The sequence below is a fragment of the Xyrauchen texanus genome, chromosome 19 (assembly GCF_025860055.1).
Source record: "Xyrauchen texanus isolate HMW12.3.18 chromosome 19, RBS_HiC_50CHRs, whole genome shotgun sequence".
NCBI classification, from domain to species: Eukaryota; Metazoa; Chordata; class Actinopteri; order Cypriniformes; family Catostomidae; genus Xyrauchen; species Xyrauchen texanus.
The window spans coordinates 7993513-8014468 of NC_068294.1; the positions used below are offsets into that span (position 1 = coordinate 7993513).

The 20956-nt window shown below is 38.4% G+C and overlaps 1 protein-coding gene across 1 annotated transcript in view; it reads right to left on the reverse strand.

The window, feature by feature from the left end:
• Window positions 1–20160, reverse strand: part of LOC127659468 (GDNF family receptor alpha-4-like) — a 37909-nt gene extending 17749 nt beyond the window's left edge. The window contains exons 1-3 of the mRNA XM_052149311.1: window positions 19670–20160; window positions 9101–9385; window positions 2566–2658 (exon numbers count right to left, since the gene is read on the reverse strand). Coding sequence (XP_052005271.1) covers window positions 2566–2658; window positions 9101–9385; window positions 19670–19712 — 421 coding nt within the window. The 5' untranslated portion in view covers window positions 19713–20160. The remainder of the gene's footprint in view (window positions 1–2565; window positions 2659–9100; window positions 9386–19669) is intronic.
• Between the last annotated feature and the right edge of the window lie 796 nt (window positions 20161–20956).

A 20956-nucleotide genomic window follows, 5' to 3' on the forward strand; every position in this document is an offset into this window, starting at 1 on the left:
AGTCTCATTTTCACTCACTTTCAAAATCAAATATGGCGGTACTGTGAATAAGGTCTTTAGAAAGTCTCCATTTGCGGAGTATGAAAGCTCTATTCTAGTGTGGATGACAGGCATAAACATAGCAAAATCAATATGTTTCCAAATGAAAACGAATTAGTGAGGACATGACCTTTTGACCTTTTTATTCTTTTGTTTTTTCTTTCTTTAGTTAATTGATAGATCCTTGTATTGGTGTACTCTAGTAAACCCAGCAACCATTATACATCACTTTTTTCATTTCCAAAGAACCCTTTACTACAAAAAATGGTTTAGTTTCTTGAATTTAACGGTTTTGATTTAGAAGAGGGTTCTTTGGTGAACCAAAATTGTTACAAAGAACCAAAAACCAATATATTTTTAGAAATAAATTAAGTGTATATAACCAACAGAAACATTTAATTACATAACTTAATAACAAAGGGGTTTATTAAAGGGTAACTAAACACCTGCTCAGAGTCTGACTCCACCCACTATAAATATTTGAAAATGCAGGAAAAGTGGGCAGACCCCGGCGGGGATAGAGGGAACCGAGTGCGGGGCTGAGCGGGGGGGGGATGGGCACCTGAGACTCGTAGTGACGGATTAATTGACAGCTGCTGTCAGACTCTATGTTATTATTATTCCTCACACGGTCGCAAGACGACATGTACATGAATCTGGCGTGGTGAGCTGGAACCTGCTTACGTCAGCTGTCACCGCTTATGTCACGAAGTACCGCAACAGCCAATAGGAAAATTCAACTGCAGTAGCCACTGTTCAACCTGAAGAGGGCAGCACTCAGACGTTTTTACACCATATATTGTAGAATTAAAACACTTTATACACAAATGTCAAAAAAATTACTTGAATCAATTACCAGTACTAATAAAGCCCCATGCTTACAGATCATTAACTAAAAAAAGTTGGTTTAGGGTTTAGTTACCCTTTAATAACAGGACACTTAGGCTATACTGTATAAATCTAAATGCATCAGATAAAATATCAGACCACAACTATTTATTAGCATTTTTTTAAAGAAAGTTAGCAGATGCAAAACATTTCACAAAAGTGAATTTGTTAGGTTTAACATGTAAGGACACTTAAAATGTATGAATGTCATAATGTTACAAAATATGAAGCCAAGTGGCATTTATAATAACCCTTATGTTGTGTTCCGTTCAAAACTGACCGATCATTTTCTTAAAATTGTATGGGTTTTATTTCACTTTGTTACACCTGTGGTGTTTCTGGTCTAAAATGACTGGCCATTGGAAACTAGACTACAAAATACAGAAGCATCCCAATCCTTTAGATGAGCACATATGTGGATGTGTGTTTGCACACACAAAGTCCTTGGACATGTGCACACACACACACACACACACACACACACACACAAACAAACACAACGTGTGTTGAACGCCCTTTTGTGCATCATCTTTCCATGTACAACTTTTGAGGAATATTTCATGATTTACTCATTATGTTGTGTTTGGGCTCATTTGAATCAGGATAGTCTGCTGCAATTACAATATGTCATTGTCTATGATATATGTATGTTTCAGGGAGTAATATGGAAAAATGTGACGAAAAGACACTCCTGTTTACTATATTTATGTGTGTCACAGAAAATACACTAAAAATCACTGCAGATTGGCCTCAGAGTGAAACAAATTTGCTCATTGCATTTCACTAATTAAGACCTTTCCAACGATATATAACACATGGCTATCTCATCTTTTTAATGTTTTGTACAAACACTGAAAATAATTGTTGTGAAAACAAATTGGCAAATGATGAGAACAAAACAGTTCAAATTTGTCAGCAAATTAAAAATAATTCTTCAGGAATTTGTAGGATGTAGGACCTGTGTGCATTGTCCAGATTCTAAGCTTTAAATTGACACATATTTTGTTTAGATCAAGCGAGTGGTTATTAATTTATTATATATTTTTATTTTTGAATCCTATCAATATGCTCAAACAATAAGTATAATAGCTGTCTTAATTACTGAAAAAGAAGTTGACAAAATGATCTAATGCAATATCTTGGGATAATATATGCAATACGAGAGATTTATTAACAGCACATGGGTTGAAGAAAAAGAACACGTGAACACTTTTCAAGCAAAACATTTCATAAAAAGAGGCTGGTTATGCTTTATATGATAAGATATACTGTTGAAAATGGACACTTTATGGTTATCAAAATATTAATGCAGTTAATGGACCAGTTGGTTAAAAGTAACTGCAAAAATGGCAACTCTGAATACTCTAGCATCATTTGTTTGCACATGCCACTCGGTTTGATATTTTGTTGTCAAATGCAATGGATTAGTGTGGCTTAAAGTGTCCAAATATGTTTTGGGGCCACTCTATAAGCCAGTAGGCCTTTCTAATTTCAGATAGAAATACAATAGAAACACAACAAGGAAAACCCCATCAAACACCAACATGCAAACATCACACTGCGTCCATCATCACAGTGCATTGAGCTGTGGAGGAAAACACATCTTATTCCATCATTTCACCAATGCGTGTGCTGTACCTGAAATTATTGAAGCCAGTTTTGATGTTTCCGTGTTTCTCACCAGTTCCAGTTCAATGTCTTCATATGGGGACGTCTCAATGTCATCATAACCTGTAACACACAATACAATCTTGTAAAAGCAGATAGACACTGGATTGTTAGGGATTAATTAAGTTCACCAATCTGTGCCAGTACCACATCATTACGCCTAATTAACGGCACCGCAGATAATCAAATTACAGGGATTATATGATATTTCTTTGATTCACAATAACTGACATCACTGATCCTGTAGCTCTTGCAGAACTTAAAAGAAGAGGACAGTGTTTATGATTTGTGCATTGGCTGAAAGTGTCATTTCACATTTTCGGTGGTCTGGATCAAAGAAGTTAAAATAAGGACGAGTCTATTTGTATTTTAGAACCCTGGAGACCTTGCATGCCAAGATGATTTGAACAAACCCCTTACACTAAGTATTACATTTTAGCGCAGCCATTTGTGCTACGGACATTACTGATACCTCAAATTGTTCCATTTATTGAGGAGAGATGTGCTACACACTCAAACTCTTGTTCAAATTGACACATACATCACAATTCAATCTACAGAGATGCCACACCAAGTGTGCTACATTCCCTATTTTACATCTGCTTATTCTGCATAAGACATTTTTGATGTGCGCCGCACAAGAGAAGCACACTTGACATTTTCATATGCTGTGCTTTAAAAGCACTCATTTCTGAGACTGTCGATAAGACCGGCCCGGGCGTGCCCTGTGCTGCACTCAATCGCATGACGAGTTTTGTTCTCGAAGAAGCCTGGGATTAGTCAGCATTTACAACAGCTCTTGATGAGTTGCTGTGGGAATCCATCATCCTGTTTCATAAGATCTAATATTAATAAGCCATCGGGTGGTAATGTGGGTGCAAAATCAATCAATGTTGCAGTCGTGCCTTGATGGTCCAACTGACGTCATTCACTGGCATACCCTAATCTCTGTTGCCCATGAGCAAACACACAAAGAACAGACATTTGGTCCCCACAAATTAGGCAAAAACCTAAAAGACAAGCACACACACTTTTGCTTACTCTATATGCAGGCATTGATTATCTTTGACATCTCAATTGTTTCTCCTAGACGGCAATGGAATTAAAAGCACAGCAAATCAAGACGTTTCCCTGTTCTTTTAAAGTCTCCTGCTTCTAACATTTTTCTCCTAACAAAACAACCAAAGTAATGTGTCTCCTCTAGAGTTTCAGAAGAGATCTCCACAATGTCTCAACCCAAAATAAGGCTCAAATTCACCTAGATGCTACAGCCAAAAGTCAATGATTTCAATAAGAAAATATTTCAGAGGAATTTGAATGGTGTTAGTTTGGGATGGGGCTCTCTGTTGGTCTGACCAATGGCAGATGGGGGAAACCTGTTTGAAAACAATCATTATTTTTGTTTGCAATTCATTGGTGACATTATTGGGGCAGAAATATCACATTTCACCTCATCTAAAGATCCATGAGATCAAAATTGTGTGTTGTTGCATTTAGTCCATGTCTATTAGCTTTGAAGCCATTTGTATACTTGTGAACTCCCAAAAGTTGAAATATACAATCTTTCTCTTCTGAGGAAACAAACCAAATATAATGATGACTCGTCTTGCACTACACATATTTAGTGGTAACACTGTACATTAATGTTCCCTTTGTTAAGGGTTTACAAAGGGATTAGTTAATGACTAATATGTCATTTATAAATGCATAATAATTCATTTATATGCAGTTATAGCATCATGAATAAAAGGGCAGCTTTCATGCAATACTTGCCGCATTTATCTTGCATGTTATAAATGCTTAATAAATACATTTATTCATACTTCCATTAATAAAATCATTCAAATGATTTAATTCTTGATTTATGTCATAATGCAGTAAAATAGAGTATTATAGTGAGATTAAATGGGGGGATTATTTCATTTTTGTGTTTATATTAATTACTGTAATGTCTTAACTCACTTGTGTTGTCACTTTTCTTGTCACATTGATGTAAAAACAATAGTGCTACTCTGAGTGCTATCCCAATTTACCTAGATCTAGTTACCTAAAATCCTTTGCAGAAACACTTTTCAGATCTTCATGCTCATTCACATCATAAATTGTTTAATAAAGCCTGATGGCCATTAAACCATGCTGAACTTTAAGTACATTTATTAACTTTATGTTGTAATGTTAGTAACTCATTAAGGAATGCTTCATATGTGTCAATTTTACAATACCGTAAAATTTTAAAGGTACTAATGTTGAAGAAGGGTTATTAAGCATTTATAACACACAGTAAACCCTAATAAGTTAGTAGAACTCCAAACAATTGTGGCAATCATTTACATACCTTTTTTTAGTTAATATACCCCCACGTTTAAGTTAATTGAACTTTCAGATTTAGATTGTAACCAACACATGCATATTAAATGCTCTTAACTAGAAATATCGAGTAGGCTAAAGGCCTTTGCACACCTAACGTGAATGTTCAGCGCGATTTCTCGCCACATTTAACATTTCGAATCGAAACAATAGATTCCAAACGAGCCATTCTCACCCAATAACACAGCGACAAATCAAATCTTTTTTCGATTTGTCGATTTTATTTTCTCCGCCCAGCGAGGAAACACCCTGATATATAATATATATATAAGCTTTAGATCACGTATCAGAAGCCGTTGCAGTTACCAGAACTAGAAAGATTTTTTGATCAACAACATTAAACGCTGAAGGAACTCGAGGAAGAAATCCTGAAACAGCAGTTTAGATGTCTATTTAATTTGCATTTGTCTTGCATCCTCTTTAAAAATGATCAGATCTTATTAAACTATTTCTGTGAATTGTGGACCAGCTCAAAGGTGCATTGAGTCACCTTCCATACCGAGGTAAAATTGCTTGTCTATTGCAAAGTCTTGAACACGCTAATGGCGAACAATTGCGTAGCTTTCTATGGGAAATGTCCATTCGCCGACAATCCGCCTCTCATAATCGCATTGAGTTTGGTGTTGAAAGGCCTTAACTCATACATTTTAATAGCACTTGACTTTAAAAGTGGCTGAACTTAAACAAACTTCAAGCAGAGGCAACCTAACTAGTTAGAACTAGCCAGTACAGTGAATGCTAGCATGCTGTATGCATGCTCATGGCAAACACTATGCTTTGATTACTCAACAAGTAAAGCATTATACTGTAGAACAATCTTACATTGTAACTGTCCTCAACCTAAGCTCAAGCTCCACTCTTCATCATAATGGAAAAAGACACTTTATATTAAACTTACTTTTAACATTTGCTCTTCCTGTTGAGTGCCATGCAAAGCATGCTGGGAAATAGAAATCCCCTGCCCAGTTTCAGTTAAATTTAATTTCTGGGTTAAATGGGTAAATTGAATGGGTAAATTTAGAGACGAGTTCATTAAACTCAAATAACAATTCAGGTGACTAAAAAGGTATCAGTTGTGTGAACTCACAAGATAGAGAAAGTTCTAAATACTCATCAAGATTAATTTATTTTTACTAATTTGATTCAAATTTTCCATACTCAAAACAAGTCATTATTATGACATCTAGGCTTTACAGGCTCACTATTTGGGTTTTTTTGAGTGTTGTTATAACCACATATCAGTGATTTATAATGCGCTAATGACTTATTATTAATTAATAAACCCCTTTATAAACCCTTAACAAAGGGAACATTAATGTAAAATGTTACTGATTTTTGTCCTGACAAATGCTTAGAATGTCCCTCCCTCTAATACCACCAGCAACCAACTAGCAAGTAGCAAATCAAGGTTCTCAACTGTGACCTAAAGTAAAGGCTATCGCCTATTTTTAAGAAACGGACGAGTCCTGCAAGCTGTCCACTCATCATATCGACTTCCTGTTTTAAAGGAAATATGTCAGGACAGGAAAGAAAACTGAGCACGTCAACCAATGTCATGGGGTCTTTAAGTCTCCTTTGAAGAAGTAACCTATGAGCAATAAAATGTTCCTCTGGGCACACACATGTACACAAGTTCTGCCGTAAGACGGAACCAGACACTCTCAATGATATCCAAAGCGAACTGTGGTTCCTGCTTGTTTTCATCTGTCCTGCTGAGCATAATGAACAGATGAAGCAATGGCCGAGATTAATCACGATAGCACTGTCAGTGAACCAGTCGCTTGTTTAGTGTCTGTCTGGGTTTTATGCCTGCTTGCCAGTTTACAGAGCAGTCATTAAATGCTATTACTGACTAAATCTAAATCCTCTGGTAGCTCACTCAACACTCTCATTAAGGCATTTTGGCATGTCCTGAAAGAACATAACAAACGACTTCCACTGAGATCCATGAGTGCACTGTTTATGACTTACAGTCATGAAAGGCAAAACAAAGGCAATTATACCGAAAATGATTTCACTGAATTTTTTATGCTTGTGTTCTCTCTGTAGCTGACTCACTCATATACAGTTTCTTTTTCTTTATACTTTTCCCTTTCATCATGACATTCTTGTTTTTAGGGAATTGCTGGACATTGCAGTTCTGTCACACAATCTTCTTGGGAGTCTTAAAGAAACACGAACGGCATTCGCAACATTCATTTCTGTGGTGTAAAATAATTCCTGGTGAACAAAATATTCAAGGGAAATAAAGTGGGGCACGACTTGATTTTATACGTTGACATCTGATTGGATTGTTAAAAAAAATATTAAAATGTTGAACCCTGATATGGTATCTCGAGTGATGCAGAGCTTTGAGGTGAATCACATCATTACATACTTAAATTTGAAGAAATAAGTTTTTGAAAATTGGACAAAAAGACAAAGGATTGTCTTTAATGAGGGAATGAATTACAATCCCATGAAGCATTGCAAATGACATAACAAAATTAAAAACTTTGGAAAAATATAAAACTAACGATTTAAAATGGTTGATTATAAGTACAGAAACAATACACACTGATGAGCCAAAACATTATGATCACTCACAGATGAAGCGAATAACACTGATCATCTCTTAACAAGGTCACATGTCAAGGTCTGGGTAGATTAGATGTTAAACAATCAGTTCTCGTAGTCAACATGTTGAATGCAGGAAAAATGGGCAGGAGGAAAGACCCGAGCGACTTTGACAAGGGCCAAATTGTTATGGCCAGACAACTGGGTCAGATCATCTCTGAAACGGCAAGGCTTGTGGGGTGCTCCCGCTCAGCAGTGGTGAGTACCTACCAACAGTGGTCTGAGGAGGGACAAACCACAAACAGGCGACAGAATGATGGACGCCAAAGGCTCATCGATGAGTGAGGGCAGCGAAGGCTATCCCATCTGGTCCGAGCCGACAGAAGGTTACGAGATGTGTCACAACATGCAACCTGCTGCATGTGGGGCTGTGTAGCCGCAAACCGGTCAGAGTGCCCATGATGATGGAAGTGCCTGTCCACAATGGAAATGCGAGCGTTGGAAGAAGGTCGCCTGTTTCTGATGAGTCCCATTTTCTTTTACATCACATGGACGGCCGTGTGCATGTTTGCCATTTATCCGGGAAAGTGACGGCATCAGGATGCACTGTTGGAAGACCACAAGCCGGTGGAGGGAGTGTGATGCTCTGGGAAATGTTCTGCTGGGAAATCCTGGGTCCGGCCATTCATGTGGACGTACACCTCTTCGTAACAATGGTATTTCCTGTGGGATGTGCTGGACCAATAAGTCCGATCCACCTCGCAACTTACAGGACTTAAAGGATCTGCTGCTAATGTCTTGGTGCCAGATACCACAGGAAACCTTCAGGGGTCTTGTAGAGTCCATGCCTCAGTGGGCCGACGCTGCTTTGGTGGCACGAGCAGGACCAACGGCATATTAGGCAGGTGGTCATATTATGATATGATGTTCATCAGTGTATCATATAAATGTTTTGAAAAATATTTAGACATTTTCAAATATACAAGAGTGTAGGGAGACCGACACAAATGTGTCATTCAAAGAATGTCATGGTAAGTTGCCGGTCAATGCAGAGATCTTTTGTCGTGCTTTGTTGGCGCTATCCTTTGATTGGCGGATTATTCTCTTCGGGATCATGGGCTGTGTAGTACTTCACCAGGAATTCCACTATTAAACATGTTTTCTAAACAATAAACTTAAATTAAAGCAGACAGATGGCTTCAACAGAATCATATACCATCAATTGACAACCCCAGAGCTCATGTCGGATCTTTCTTTAAAGGTTTATAAGTTATCATTACAAATCAATTATCCTATGGAGAAATTGAATGGGTTTTTTTCTTCCAGAATCTGACTGTTCTACTCTACAAGAACAGGACACATATTAAGAAAGTAAATAGGGGTACATTTTGTTTTCATGTTGACTATAAATACACATACACACCCACACACACTCATGTCTAAAAACAGAAAGACAGTGGACCTTCCCTGCAGTTTAATTCATCAAAGGCAAATGAAACTGGGACAGTAGTTGACAACAGTCTCCAAGTGGGTTTACACAGCATTAGTCTAAATGTAAACGAACACCCTTTAAACCCCTTACCCTGTGGAAAGCGGATGGTCCAGTAAACGCTCAGGCAGTGCTGCTCCATTCGCGAACCACGCTGGCACTTGCATTGTTGCAGGGGTTGATAGTGCATGAGGCTGTTCTGGATGTCGATGCATGCCTGCCGTGCCTCCAGGCTCTGAGGGGCCACCGCCTCCTCGTCCACACAGTACTCCAGGTGTCGGAACTGTCTCTTACATTCTGGATCCGACACACATTTCTGTACCGCAGCAATGCAGTCTAAAGTCCCAGGGAACACTGGCACCACAGAGGGAAAATAACCTAGTGGGGAGAAGGATGTTGTTAAAAAAACATTATCAAGAAATTAATATTCATAAACAACCTGCTTTACCAATAAGTTAATTAAAAGACAGTGTTGGCTTGACAGAAAAGTTTTGGCAATTCTAAGTAATGACAGACCGATATACCTGTAGTAGTCAAACTGATTAATCGTCTCATATTTGGCCATATTTGCATTAGCTCTCCCTTGTGTAAGGTTTCAAGATATACCAACAGCCTAGTCAATGCATAATGGACAATTTCTGTTTCCAAATATGTTCCATGAATTTGGAGAAAATATTGGTTGTGTCCGAAACCTAAGGCAGGTGCATTGATGTCCCACTGATTAATCAGTCAAGGACTAAACAGGCAGCATTTTGTGTATAAAAGAAGCTGGTTTCAGACCAATTGTAACCAATTAAAGTAAGCTTTTTAGACATAACTACGCATATACAGTGCAATCAGACCCCTTCATTTTTTTTTACATTTTGTTATGTTGTAGCCTTATGCTAAAATGCTTTACATTTTTTATTCTTACAAATTAATCTACACTATATACCCCAAAATAACAAAACAAAAAACTGATTTTTTATAACTTTGCAAATGTATTAAAGACAGAATTTAAATATCACACTGAAATACTGTAAATATGATTTTCTATAAAGCTGCTTTGAAACGATGTGTGCTGTGAAAAGTGCTATACAAATAAAAATTAATTGACTTGACTTGAAATATTAAGACTCTTAACCCAGTATTTAGTTGAAGCACCTTTGGCGGCGTTTACATCCTCAAATCTTTTTGGGTATGATGCAACAAGCTTTGCACACCTGGATTTGGGAATTTTCTGCCATTCTTCTTTGCAGATCCTCTCAAGCTCTGTCTGGTTGGATGGGGACTGTCGGTGGACAACCATTGTCAGGTCTCTCCAGAGATGTTCAATTGGGTTCAAGTCCGGGCTCTGGCTGGGCCACACTTGCATTGTCTTGGTTGTGTCCTTAGGGTCATTGTCCTGTTGTAATGTGAACCTTCATCCCAGTCTGAGGTCCTGAGTGCTCTGGACTAGGTTTTCATTAAGGATATCTCTGTATTTTGCTGCATTCAGCTTTCCTTAAACCCTGACCAGTCCCCCAGTCCCTGCCAATGAAAACACCCATACAGCATGATGCTGCCACCATCATGCTCCACTGTTGGGATGGTATTATGTAGTTGAGGAGCGGTGCCTGGTTTCCTCCAGACATGATGCTGCCACCATCATGCTCCACTGTTGGGATGATATTGTGCAGGTGATGAGCGGTGCTTGGTTTCCTCCAGACATGATGCTGCCACCATCATGCTCCACTGTTGGGATGGTATTATGTAGTTGAGGAGCAGTGCCTGGTTTCCTCCAGACATGATGCTGCCACCATCATGCTCCACTGTTGGGATGATATTATGTAGTTGAGGAGCGGTGCCTGGTTTCTTCCAGACATGATGCTGCCACCATAATGCTCCACTGTTGGGATGATATTATGTAGTTGAGAAGCGGTGCCTGGTTTCCTCCAGACATGATGCTGCCACCATCATGCTCCACTGTTGGGATGGTATTATGTAGTTGAGGAGCAGTGCCTGGTTTCCTCCAGACATGATGCTGCCACCATCATGCTCCACTGTTGGGATGATATTATGTAGTTGAGGAGCGGTGCCTGGTTTCTTCCAGACATGATGCTGCCACCATAATGCTCCACTGTTGGGATGGTATTATGTAGTTGAGGAGCGGCGCCTGGTTTCCTCCAGTCATGATGCTTGGAATTGAGGCCAAACAGAACAATCTTCATTTCATCAGACCAGAGAATCTTGAATCTTGTTTCTCACTCTCTGAGAGTCCTTTAGGTGCTTTGAGTCTTTCACAGAGGAGAGGCTTCTGTCTTGCCACGCTGCAATAAAGCCCAGATCTGAGGAGTGTTGCAGTGATTGCTGTCCTTCTGCAAGTTTCTCCCATCTCCACACATCAACCAGAGTGACCATCGGGTTCTTGGTCATCTCTCTCCAAGGAGCTTCTCCCCAGATTGCTCAGTTTGGCTAGGCGGCCAGTACTAGGAAGAGTCCTGGTTGTTCCAAACTTCTTCCATTTAAGAATTATGGAGGCCACTGTGCTCTTGGGAAACTTTGATGCAGCTGAAATTTTTTGTGCCTCAACACAATCTGTTCTCTGAGCTCTGCAGGCAGTTACTTTGACCTCATAGCTTGGTTTTTGCTCTGATACGCATTTTCAGCTGAGACTTTATATAGACAGGTGAGTGCCTTTCCAAATCATGTCAAATCAATTGAATTTGCCACAGGTGGACTCCAATCAAAGTGTAGAAACATCTCAAAGATGATCCAGATAAATGGGATGCACCAGAGCATCAGTGTAATATTTCAGTTTTTTTCTTTTTAATACATTTGCAAAATTATCAAAAATCTGGTTTTTGCTTTGTCATTATGGAGTATGGTGTAGAATGGTGTGAAAAAGCTATCTAATACATTATATATAATAATACATGGCTGCCACATAACAAAATGTGAAAACATTGAAGGGGTCTGAATAATTTCTGAATGCACTGTAATGTATGTAGTGAGTACAAAGCTTATTTCTTGGGAAAACAAATTGACATTTAATTTTACTCTACATAAATTGACTCAAAAACAGTGAATGAACCATCAATGCTGCATTCAAAAAATGACCAGATGAAGGTGTTCGATTCTGACATGTCTTGTTGCCTTCCTGCCTCCATTTACAGCATTTTTCGGCTTTTGGAAAAATTGAATAAAAAAAGCTTTTTTAAATTTCACCAAATATGTGTTCCAGTGGCAGTTGGTGCTTCTCAGAAGTGGGGAAGTACAGATTATTGTTTTTGGTAATTATAATGTTGCTCCCAAAAGCTGCTTAAACTTTTCTTAATAAAAAATAATTAAGCTCAAAACTGCTTTTGCAACAAAATATGCAAAATATCCTATTATGAAAGCTGAAATAAACATGTTACGCAGTGTTGGGTAAGTGACACAACAAAGTAACCCACTATGAATTACTAATTACTTCTCTAAAATTGTAACCAGATTATTTTACTGATTACTTAAATGAAAAGTAATCACATTACTTTTTTTAAAGAAAAGGAGGGACGAGTCAAAATACATTTTTGTGGTAAACAACATTATGCCACAAATGCTGTTGATTGAGCATGGACGTGCATGATGCGCTCTCGTTCTCAACATTTTACAGTATTATAATGTCATAGAGCTATGCTTTATTCAAATGGACTATGGTCTATTAAACCAAGGGTTTTCAGTCTGAGGTGTGGGGACCTGCAGGGGTGCATGAGGGGGTGCTAGAGGGTCTGTCGAAAATTCCAGAGAAAGAAAAAAGTGTTTATCAATATAAAAAGTATAATCCTACTTTTACTGAAGTTGACATTATTGAAGGACAGATAACTTAAATGAGTAGAAAATTGCCATTCATGTTAAGTCATCAAGACCCTGATTTTTTATTGATCTTCATTAACCGATGTGGTTTACCAAAATCATGTTCAAAATGTAAGTGTGAGTACAGAAAATTGAAGGGAGTGAGTTCAGTTATAAACTACAGTTGTCAAGCTTGAATTTAACTGAACTGTGTGTAAATGTACCATTATTTAGCTCTTAAACGGGACTAACATTCGCATTAAGGTGCTGTGTGAACCTTCCTAATGTGTTTAGAGTCCATTCTCAAACCCAGTCCTGACAGACGTTCTCATCTCTAGAGATCCCTGCTGTCAGCCAAGGTTTCAGGGTGACCTGAGGGGGAACTGCGGCAGGCCTGTGTAATTTCAAAGCCACGTTTTCCCTGTTTTTCATTAAGCAATGAACTTGCACTCCTGTAGAAGCATGAGACATGTGTTTCTCTTTCTTGTATTTCACCCCCTCTGACACCATCCCCCTTTGTGTCTTGCTTTATGTGCAGCGGCAGGGACTGTAATTGCACAAGGCCTCATTTTAAAGCGTGTGGTGATTGAGAAGCCACGGCTGTGGACGGCAGACTAAACGTTGGTCATGGCTTTGGACTATGCCATCACAAAATGGCACCTCCGTCCACAGCTCTCAGAGAGATGATCCATGCATGAAAGACCATCTACCGCAGCAGCTCGAATTAAAATGACAAATAAGTGCACTTTGATCACACATACACACATTTGACAAAGAGTTTGTTGTTTGTACTTCAATACTGAGATATAACAGTGCTTGTTTTACTACAAAGACAGGTGTTTGTGAATGGTGTTCGGTCACCCTGAGGTCACCAGGATGGTCACCGTCCTAATATAAAAACATCATTTTAATGCAGTTCGCGGGTGAATTTGTTCAAAGTGGCTTACAGTGCATTTAAGATATACAGTGTAAATATTTCAGTGAACAGTGTATATTCCTGGCTACCAGTTGCATGACTTTTACGGTATATTTTAAAGCTGTATTTCTACAATTTATTGGTATACTGTGACTTCACAGTGAAAAGGACCAAGAAATGAATGTAATGCAGCAGTGTTGCGTTGTAGAATCACAATGATCATCTGTATTTTTTTTTATCTTCAGTGTTTGTTAATTGTCACCATCATTAACTTTTGTATGCCGAGTGTTGATATCTTGCATGCCTGATTGGTTGCATGAGCAATAAAACAAACCATATTATTGGCTAGCTTTGCAAACATCCCTTCCTCATTGTTTATTTAAAATGATACTATTTCTTTACTTTCAAATGTCAAAGTTTATACAGATAAGTCAACCACTGAACTGACTAATTTTCTCCATACATCACAGTACAATAAATTGTGTTTTAAACACAATTGCACCAACTGGGAGAAAATTCATCAGTGGCTTCTAACGAAACCTCATTTCCCCATAATGCAGTGTGATATTAGAATTCATCTTATCATGGTGATTTGTTGTGTTGTGACAGAAAATGACATAGCCTGCATTGATTTTCCAGTATGTTATTGTAAGAAATGACTATTAAATCTTGTAAGTGTACACTGTAAACCCTAATGTTGTCATTACTGAAAAATCAAGTTTTGAGCTCAAAATTAAGGTAATTGGGAAAACTCATAATGCCTTGCACTTGAATTATTTAATTATGTTTCCTTGATCAAAGTGAAAATATAGAGTCATTCAAATAGTTGTTATTAAGAATTCATAGACATTTTAGCTCTTTCATAGTAATATTTATGTTGTTTTATTGCAAATAGTTGTTTTGTGTGATGTCACCATTAAGGTCACCTGTGTCCCCTTTGGTCAAGTTGGACCCTGTCAACTGAAGTACAGGTGTCTATGCATTTCTGTGGAGAAATAAGTTTAATAACTGACCTAGAATATAGTTTTAATCTTCTTAATTTAAGCTGTGTTATTGCATGACCTAAATTTGAGTCCATTCGATTCAAATTATTAAGTAGAAACAAAAATATTTAAATAACAGATCTGAGTTAAGTCTACTTGCTTCTTGTAACCTACTTAAACATAAATAGTTACTTCTTATACGATCATAAAGTTAAGTGAACTTAACACAAGTTTTGGAGATAACATCTGTTAAAACTTGTGAATTATTTAATCTGTAAAGTTGTTTAAATATTCATATTTACAGTCGTTTTATGGCTTGTTGGCATTACATCGTCATGGAAACAAAGTTGTACAATTGGATATAACTTTACACCGAAAAGGTTAGTAAGTGATTTTATCATGATAAAATCATGATTAAGTGCAAGTCTTTTATGTGGTATTTTAGTGAGTATTTTAATGTCTCCATTTCCATTGTAAGTGCCTCAATGTACCCCAGATTTTTGCTTTTTATTTGTTTTTTTTTCCCTCTCATTTTCTCCCCAATTTTGGAATGCCCAATGTGCTCTAGGTCCTCCTGGTGGTGTAGTGACTCGCCTCAATCCGGATGGCGGTGTATGAATCTCAGTTGCCTCCACATCTGAGACCGTCAATCTGCGCATTTTATCACATGGCTTGTTGAACACGTTACCACGGAGACGTAGCGCATGTGGAGGATTCACGCTATTCTCTGCGACATCCACGCACATCTCACCACATGCCCCACCGAGAGCGAGAACCACATTATAACGACCGCGAGGAGGTTACCCCATGTGACCCACCCTAGCAACTGGGCCAATTTGGTTGCTTAGGAGACCCAGCTGGAGTCACTCAGCACGCCCTGTATTTGAACTCACGACTCCAGGTGTGCAGAACATTCCTTTAATACCAGATAAAATAGTCTGATCTTTTATTACTGTTATTATCTGTTATTTTAACTGTGTCTTAACAATTTATCAAATCTTTGTTAAATTCTACATGGGTGATTCTCATGAAAATGTCCATATTTATCCCCAAATCAATACAGAAAACGATTTGAAATTATGTTTTGCAAAAAAAAAAAAAAAGCTTACTTTTAAGATATGTATTATTTTCAAAACCATTAAGCACATTTTACCCCATCCAAACATTTCACTTTTTACTGTATTATCCTATATAAAAATTATGATTTCTTTTTTTTCATTGATTTTATGCATTAAAATCAGCAAAAATGAAAGACAAAACCAATGGAGTACATCTGCAATGTACTTTACAATTTAAATAATATAGCAATTTTTCACATGCATTAATAAGAATATTATATTGCAATCTATTTCACATTGCGGTAATGAGAGGTGAAATGTGCTTAACCGCCATGAAAATAATTTCACAATGCAAAACATCTCAATGGCCCTAAATCTTGATAGAAAACATAACTTTTTATTTGTTTCTTTTGATTTAGCAGTAAAAGAGCTGAACCCCCCTCATTAATCTTTACAGACAGAATCAATTAACTCCAGTCCTAAGTGTAAATACAAAACATACATACAGTATCTAAACCTACTAAATAATCTTATTTACTAAATAAGAGTTATAAAAAAGGATTATGCTTAGAGAATATGGAGCTTGTCTCAGAGAAAGACACATAAGCACACAGAGTTTATAGAAGTAAGAGATGGAATGAGAAAGACACATAACGAAAAAGAAAGACCGAAAAGAAAGTAAACAGAATGACAGACAGCAGACACCTCACACAATAGGAAATAGTGTCAGTATGGAGGCTGACAGCAATCAAACACATGCTGGCTGGGTATAACGAGCTGTGTGTGTGCGTGCACTAAAATCACATTTAGCAAGTGACAGTGCCACACACACTTACACACACCTTGAGGCTCATGTCTCATGCACACACTGAGAGAGAAACAGACACAAAGACAGTTTCAGCTGTACAGGGGAGTGAAAGGAATAAAACATTGGGTGAAATGGAGAAAGTGTGTATGTACATGAGCATGCAAGCTACAGTAAATCGAAGTATCCTGTGGTTGTATTTATGGTCAGCGACAGTAAACTGACTCTAGCTGTCGATATGTGCGGATCTAACATGATTAACTAATCAATGCGTACAGCGGTCTAAACCTCTGTGGTAAAGCAAGCACCACTATATCAAGATACGTATCAAGGAAACCCACAAAGCCTCTCTGCAAGAATCCATCAGCTAATTTACAGTGTGCTACATCTCTAGGGCCGAAACCAACAATTTCGGCAAATGACTCGACAAATGTGTAAACCTTCAAATCCATTGAAAAGGTGGTTTTGTCAGCACTTCAGCCTGATGAATGACTCACAAATGTACCTTAAAACTAGATTTAAAGTCGTTCAGCTGCCGTCCAACTATGAATCTACTATAGACTTTCAGTGCACACTGTTATTTGCTGCATTGAGGGTTTTGTCAAATGTGGGTCAGAGCGCCGTATCTGTTCACTAGTGGTGACACGTCACTTCAAAGCATGGCGGTGGTATTAAAAGAACTGGCTCGGATGGGCACTTCTGATTGACAGTGAGGAGAAACGGAAGACAATCCAAAAGCCCCAGGAAGAGAGCGAGTTCACTGTAGGGACGTGACGCTGAGACGTCCTCGTGTAATTACACCACTCAGCACCTATAATGAAAATTGGCTACAACATCATCATAAAGCTATGTGTGAAAGGAACTCGGTTTATACACACGGACACACACACACTGATTCTGTCGCTTGGCTTGAATCTTCCAACACAGAGTCCAACACCATCTGCCATCACCGTATTTGCCTTTCCAAATCCTAGTTATCAACAAAACACACACGCACACACACACACACACACACACACACACACACGACCCTGAAAGGGCCCTAACATCCCCTCGTCACCCCACATGTAAAGAATACAAGACTAAGGGAAAATTACCTTTGCAATTTTATATTAACAAATCCCGTGTGGTTTATTGAATCATTTCGCTTTGATTTGATAAAAAATTGCAGTGTAATTAGGCTGTCCCTGGGTATGTCCTTGGCTAGCGTCGACAGGAATGCATCTGTGTCCATTATAGCTTTTTTGCAGCATCATGCAATTAGCAGATGCGCTGACAAGCCACTGTTCCACCTGTGTATATTAGACATTTCTGAACGTACTGATACATTTCTTCACTTGTGCAGCGTGTGTTTTTGAGAGAACGCATTTGGGTAAAAGCAAAAATAAGGGAAACGTATTAGGTAAGCATGCCAGGCGTGTTTTTCTAAGACCTGTCAGCATCTGTCACTGGGAAAATGAGTGAAAGCTGCCAAAGTCCTGAGTTCGAAGAGCAGAAACACACCTGGGCACACGACTGGCGAGCGCACACACGCATCCACACCTGCCCAAAGGCCCATTCGAGCCATCAGATTGAGAATGCATATGTTTGCACACAGTTATAAGTTCATAGCGCCTCATGTCCACTCTTGAAATCATGTAAATCGAGCATCCAAACCGCAGTGCAAATACACTCGGTGCAAAAGTGGAAATTGAATCTTTTTTTTTTTCACGGCCTCTCCGTCAGGGGGTCTCCTCGCGTTTCGTGCGACTGATATACGATCCGACCCCCGGGGGAAATGCACAGCACGAGAGAGCACATCAAATCTGCAATCATTAACACGGCTAATAAATAAACCTGTCGATCAGCGAGTGCATTACAGCGTGTTCTAGAGGCACCGGGGTGCAACAAACACCACTCACGATGATGAATGCCACTTGTGCAATGGACTACAAAGCACTTGCACAAAGACACTCGCATTATTGCATCGTGTTGTCCCAGGTGTAAAAAGAAAGTCATCCCCTCAAATACTGGTTGCTGTGTTAAGAAAACACAGTGGAGCTGCCCTTTAACAACTCACGAGTCTAAACCACAGTGTGTGTGTGTGTGTGTGTGTGTGTGTGTGTGTGTGTGTGTGTGTGTGTGTCTTGCCATCACATAATTAGGAAAATATTGACTGTGACAGATGTCTCATAACATACTATTATTTGTTGATGGAATTATATTTTTAGACCTGGACTGTAAGGATTATCGTGCTTGGAGGAGCTCCTGTAATGTCTGGGATATTAAAACTATTATGATGTCGTGATTCAAAGGTGTGAGTGTTTTAAACAGGACAACAGAAAATACATCATTGCACATTTTACGAGATAAGATACCAAAGACTTATTTGTCTGTTAAAAGTGCCACATCACTGAAATGTAATTACAATAAATTAATCTCCACAAAAAAAAAAAGATTATGGTGCAATATATATATATATCTATAAGAAGGCATGACATGCAATGGTCATAGCATAGCCAAAATAGTTCATTTAACTTCATTTAACCAGATAAAGGAAAGATCCTTATTTTTTATTTAATTTTTTAAAATAATAACAGTTCAGTTTTAAACTGTATACGCTTAAAAAAAACCTTTTATGCTGAAATGGGTCAGTATGTTGAACTTTACGGCACTTTCAGAACGTGGTCCTTTGTGGAACCTAAAAACCTAACCTAAAAATGGCTTAAAATGATATTTAGCCCCTCTAGAGTTGCAAGCCAAATAAACCCTACAATTAGAGCAATATTTATAAGAGTTATATGGCTGTTAAACACCATAAGTGATGAGTAGTGAGTGAGAAACACATCTGTTCCAGTGTACAGCAATCAAGAAAATGAAGCTTTCTTTGTTTCAGCACATGGCACAGTGGTCACCCTGAAATACTGGTAATCAATGACAGTGTTCATGTTACACATTTGTAAATATAACCAATTACTGTAGTTATTATATCAGTTAATACGTACATGTTGTTCATTAATGGGCTATAACTCAGTACTCACTTGTGTATGTAACATGAGCACTGTAATGTAAAATGTGACCCTGATGTGTCAATATAAGTCATGGATGTTGTTTCTCAAGGTGTCTTACCCTTAATGAAGAACAGATTTAGAAGAATTCCCAGAAGAATCATCTCGTCTGCTGCTGAATGTGCTCGGCTGGACGGTGATGCTGCTGCTGCTGCTGCTGCTGGGGAATCTCGGGGAAGCGCGTCTGGAACCCCCGGATCGCTCCGTATCGACCCCTCAGACCGACACCCCGTCGCCCGCTACATCCATACACGGGGACTACCGTCCGACAGAGAGTCTCGCAGATAAATCTCCAAAATGATGTGGCCGAAAATCAAATTCCAACTAAAAACTAAGAGCTACAACAAACAACCCCAAAATGACAAACTGTCATATGAACAAGCATTAAGATGTCCTACCACGAACGGAGTCTTTCTGAAATATTAATCCTCGAAACAAACACCTAGCACCATGACAGGCGCGTGAATAAATGCGCGCGTGAGATGTGCCAATGTGCGCATTGGATCGCGTAAATGTATGTGAGCGCTCGACCCCAGATGCTTGTCTCCAAGCTGTCCCACAGCACAATGTGCTTAATCCAGTCCTCAAACTCAGCGGCGAATTTTACATGCATCTGCCTCCCTGTGATTGGCTCGGGCATTCTCAGGCGCATCCATGCAAAATCCCTGGCCAGTCTCCGAGGGTGCTGATGCTCCTAAACTCAAAAATAAAGATTGCAATTTGATACCACAGGAGATCATTTTAAGCTCAAAAAGGGACTTATTATTGAGTTCTTTAGAAAACCATGAGCCGGTGCTTTAAAGAGCCCCAAATCAATACACTGATCTAAAGAACATATAATGTAACTTTAACTTAATCTAGGAAGAACCATAGCCAACTCAGTGAAAACCCTAAAATGTGAAGCTAAGGATATTCTGGGTTCAAGACTAGGTCAGTCGATAGCATTTGTGGCATGATGTAGATTACCAAAAAATAAAATACAAAATATTTAGACTTTTTCTTAGAAAAAGCAAAAACTGAGGTTACAGTGAGGCACTTACAATGGAAGTGAATGGGGCCGATTTTTAGAGGGTTTAAATGCAGAAATGTGAAGCTTATTGTGATTCTTTCATCAACCTCGAAACAAATTGAACCAAATGCTTAAATTGAATCAACCCATTTAAAATAAAAAGGGGCAATACATTACACTAAAGTTTCCTTTATTAATGGTTTATAAATGGTATTATTAATGAGTAATAAATAATTTACAAATGCATTATATATATATATATATATATGACATAATCCCTCTTTTCAATCTCACTGTAGTCTATGTTTGCTGCAGTGTGACATAAATCATGAATTAGGG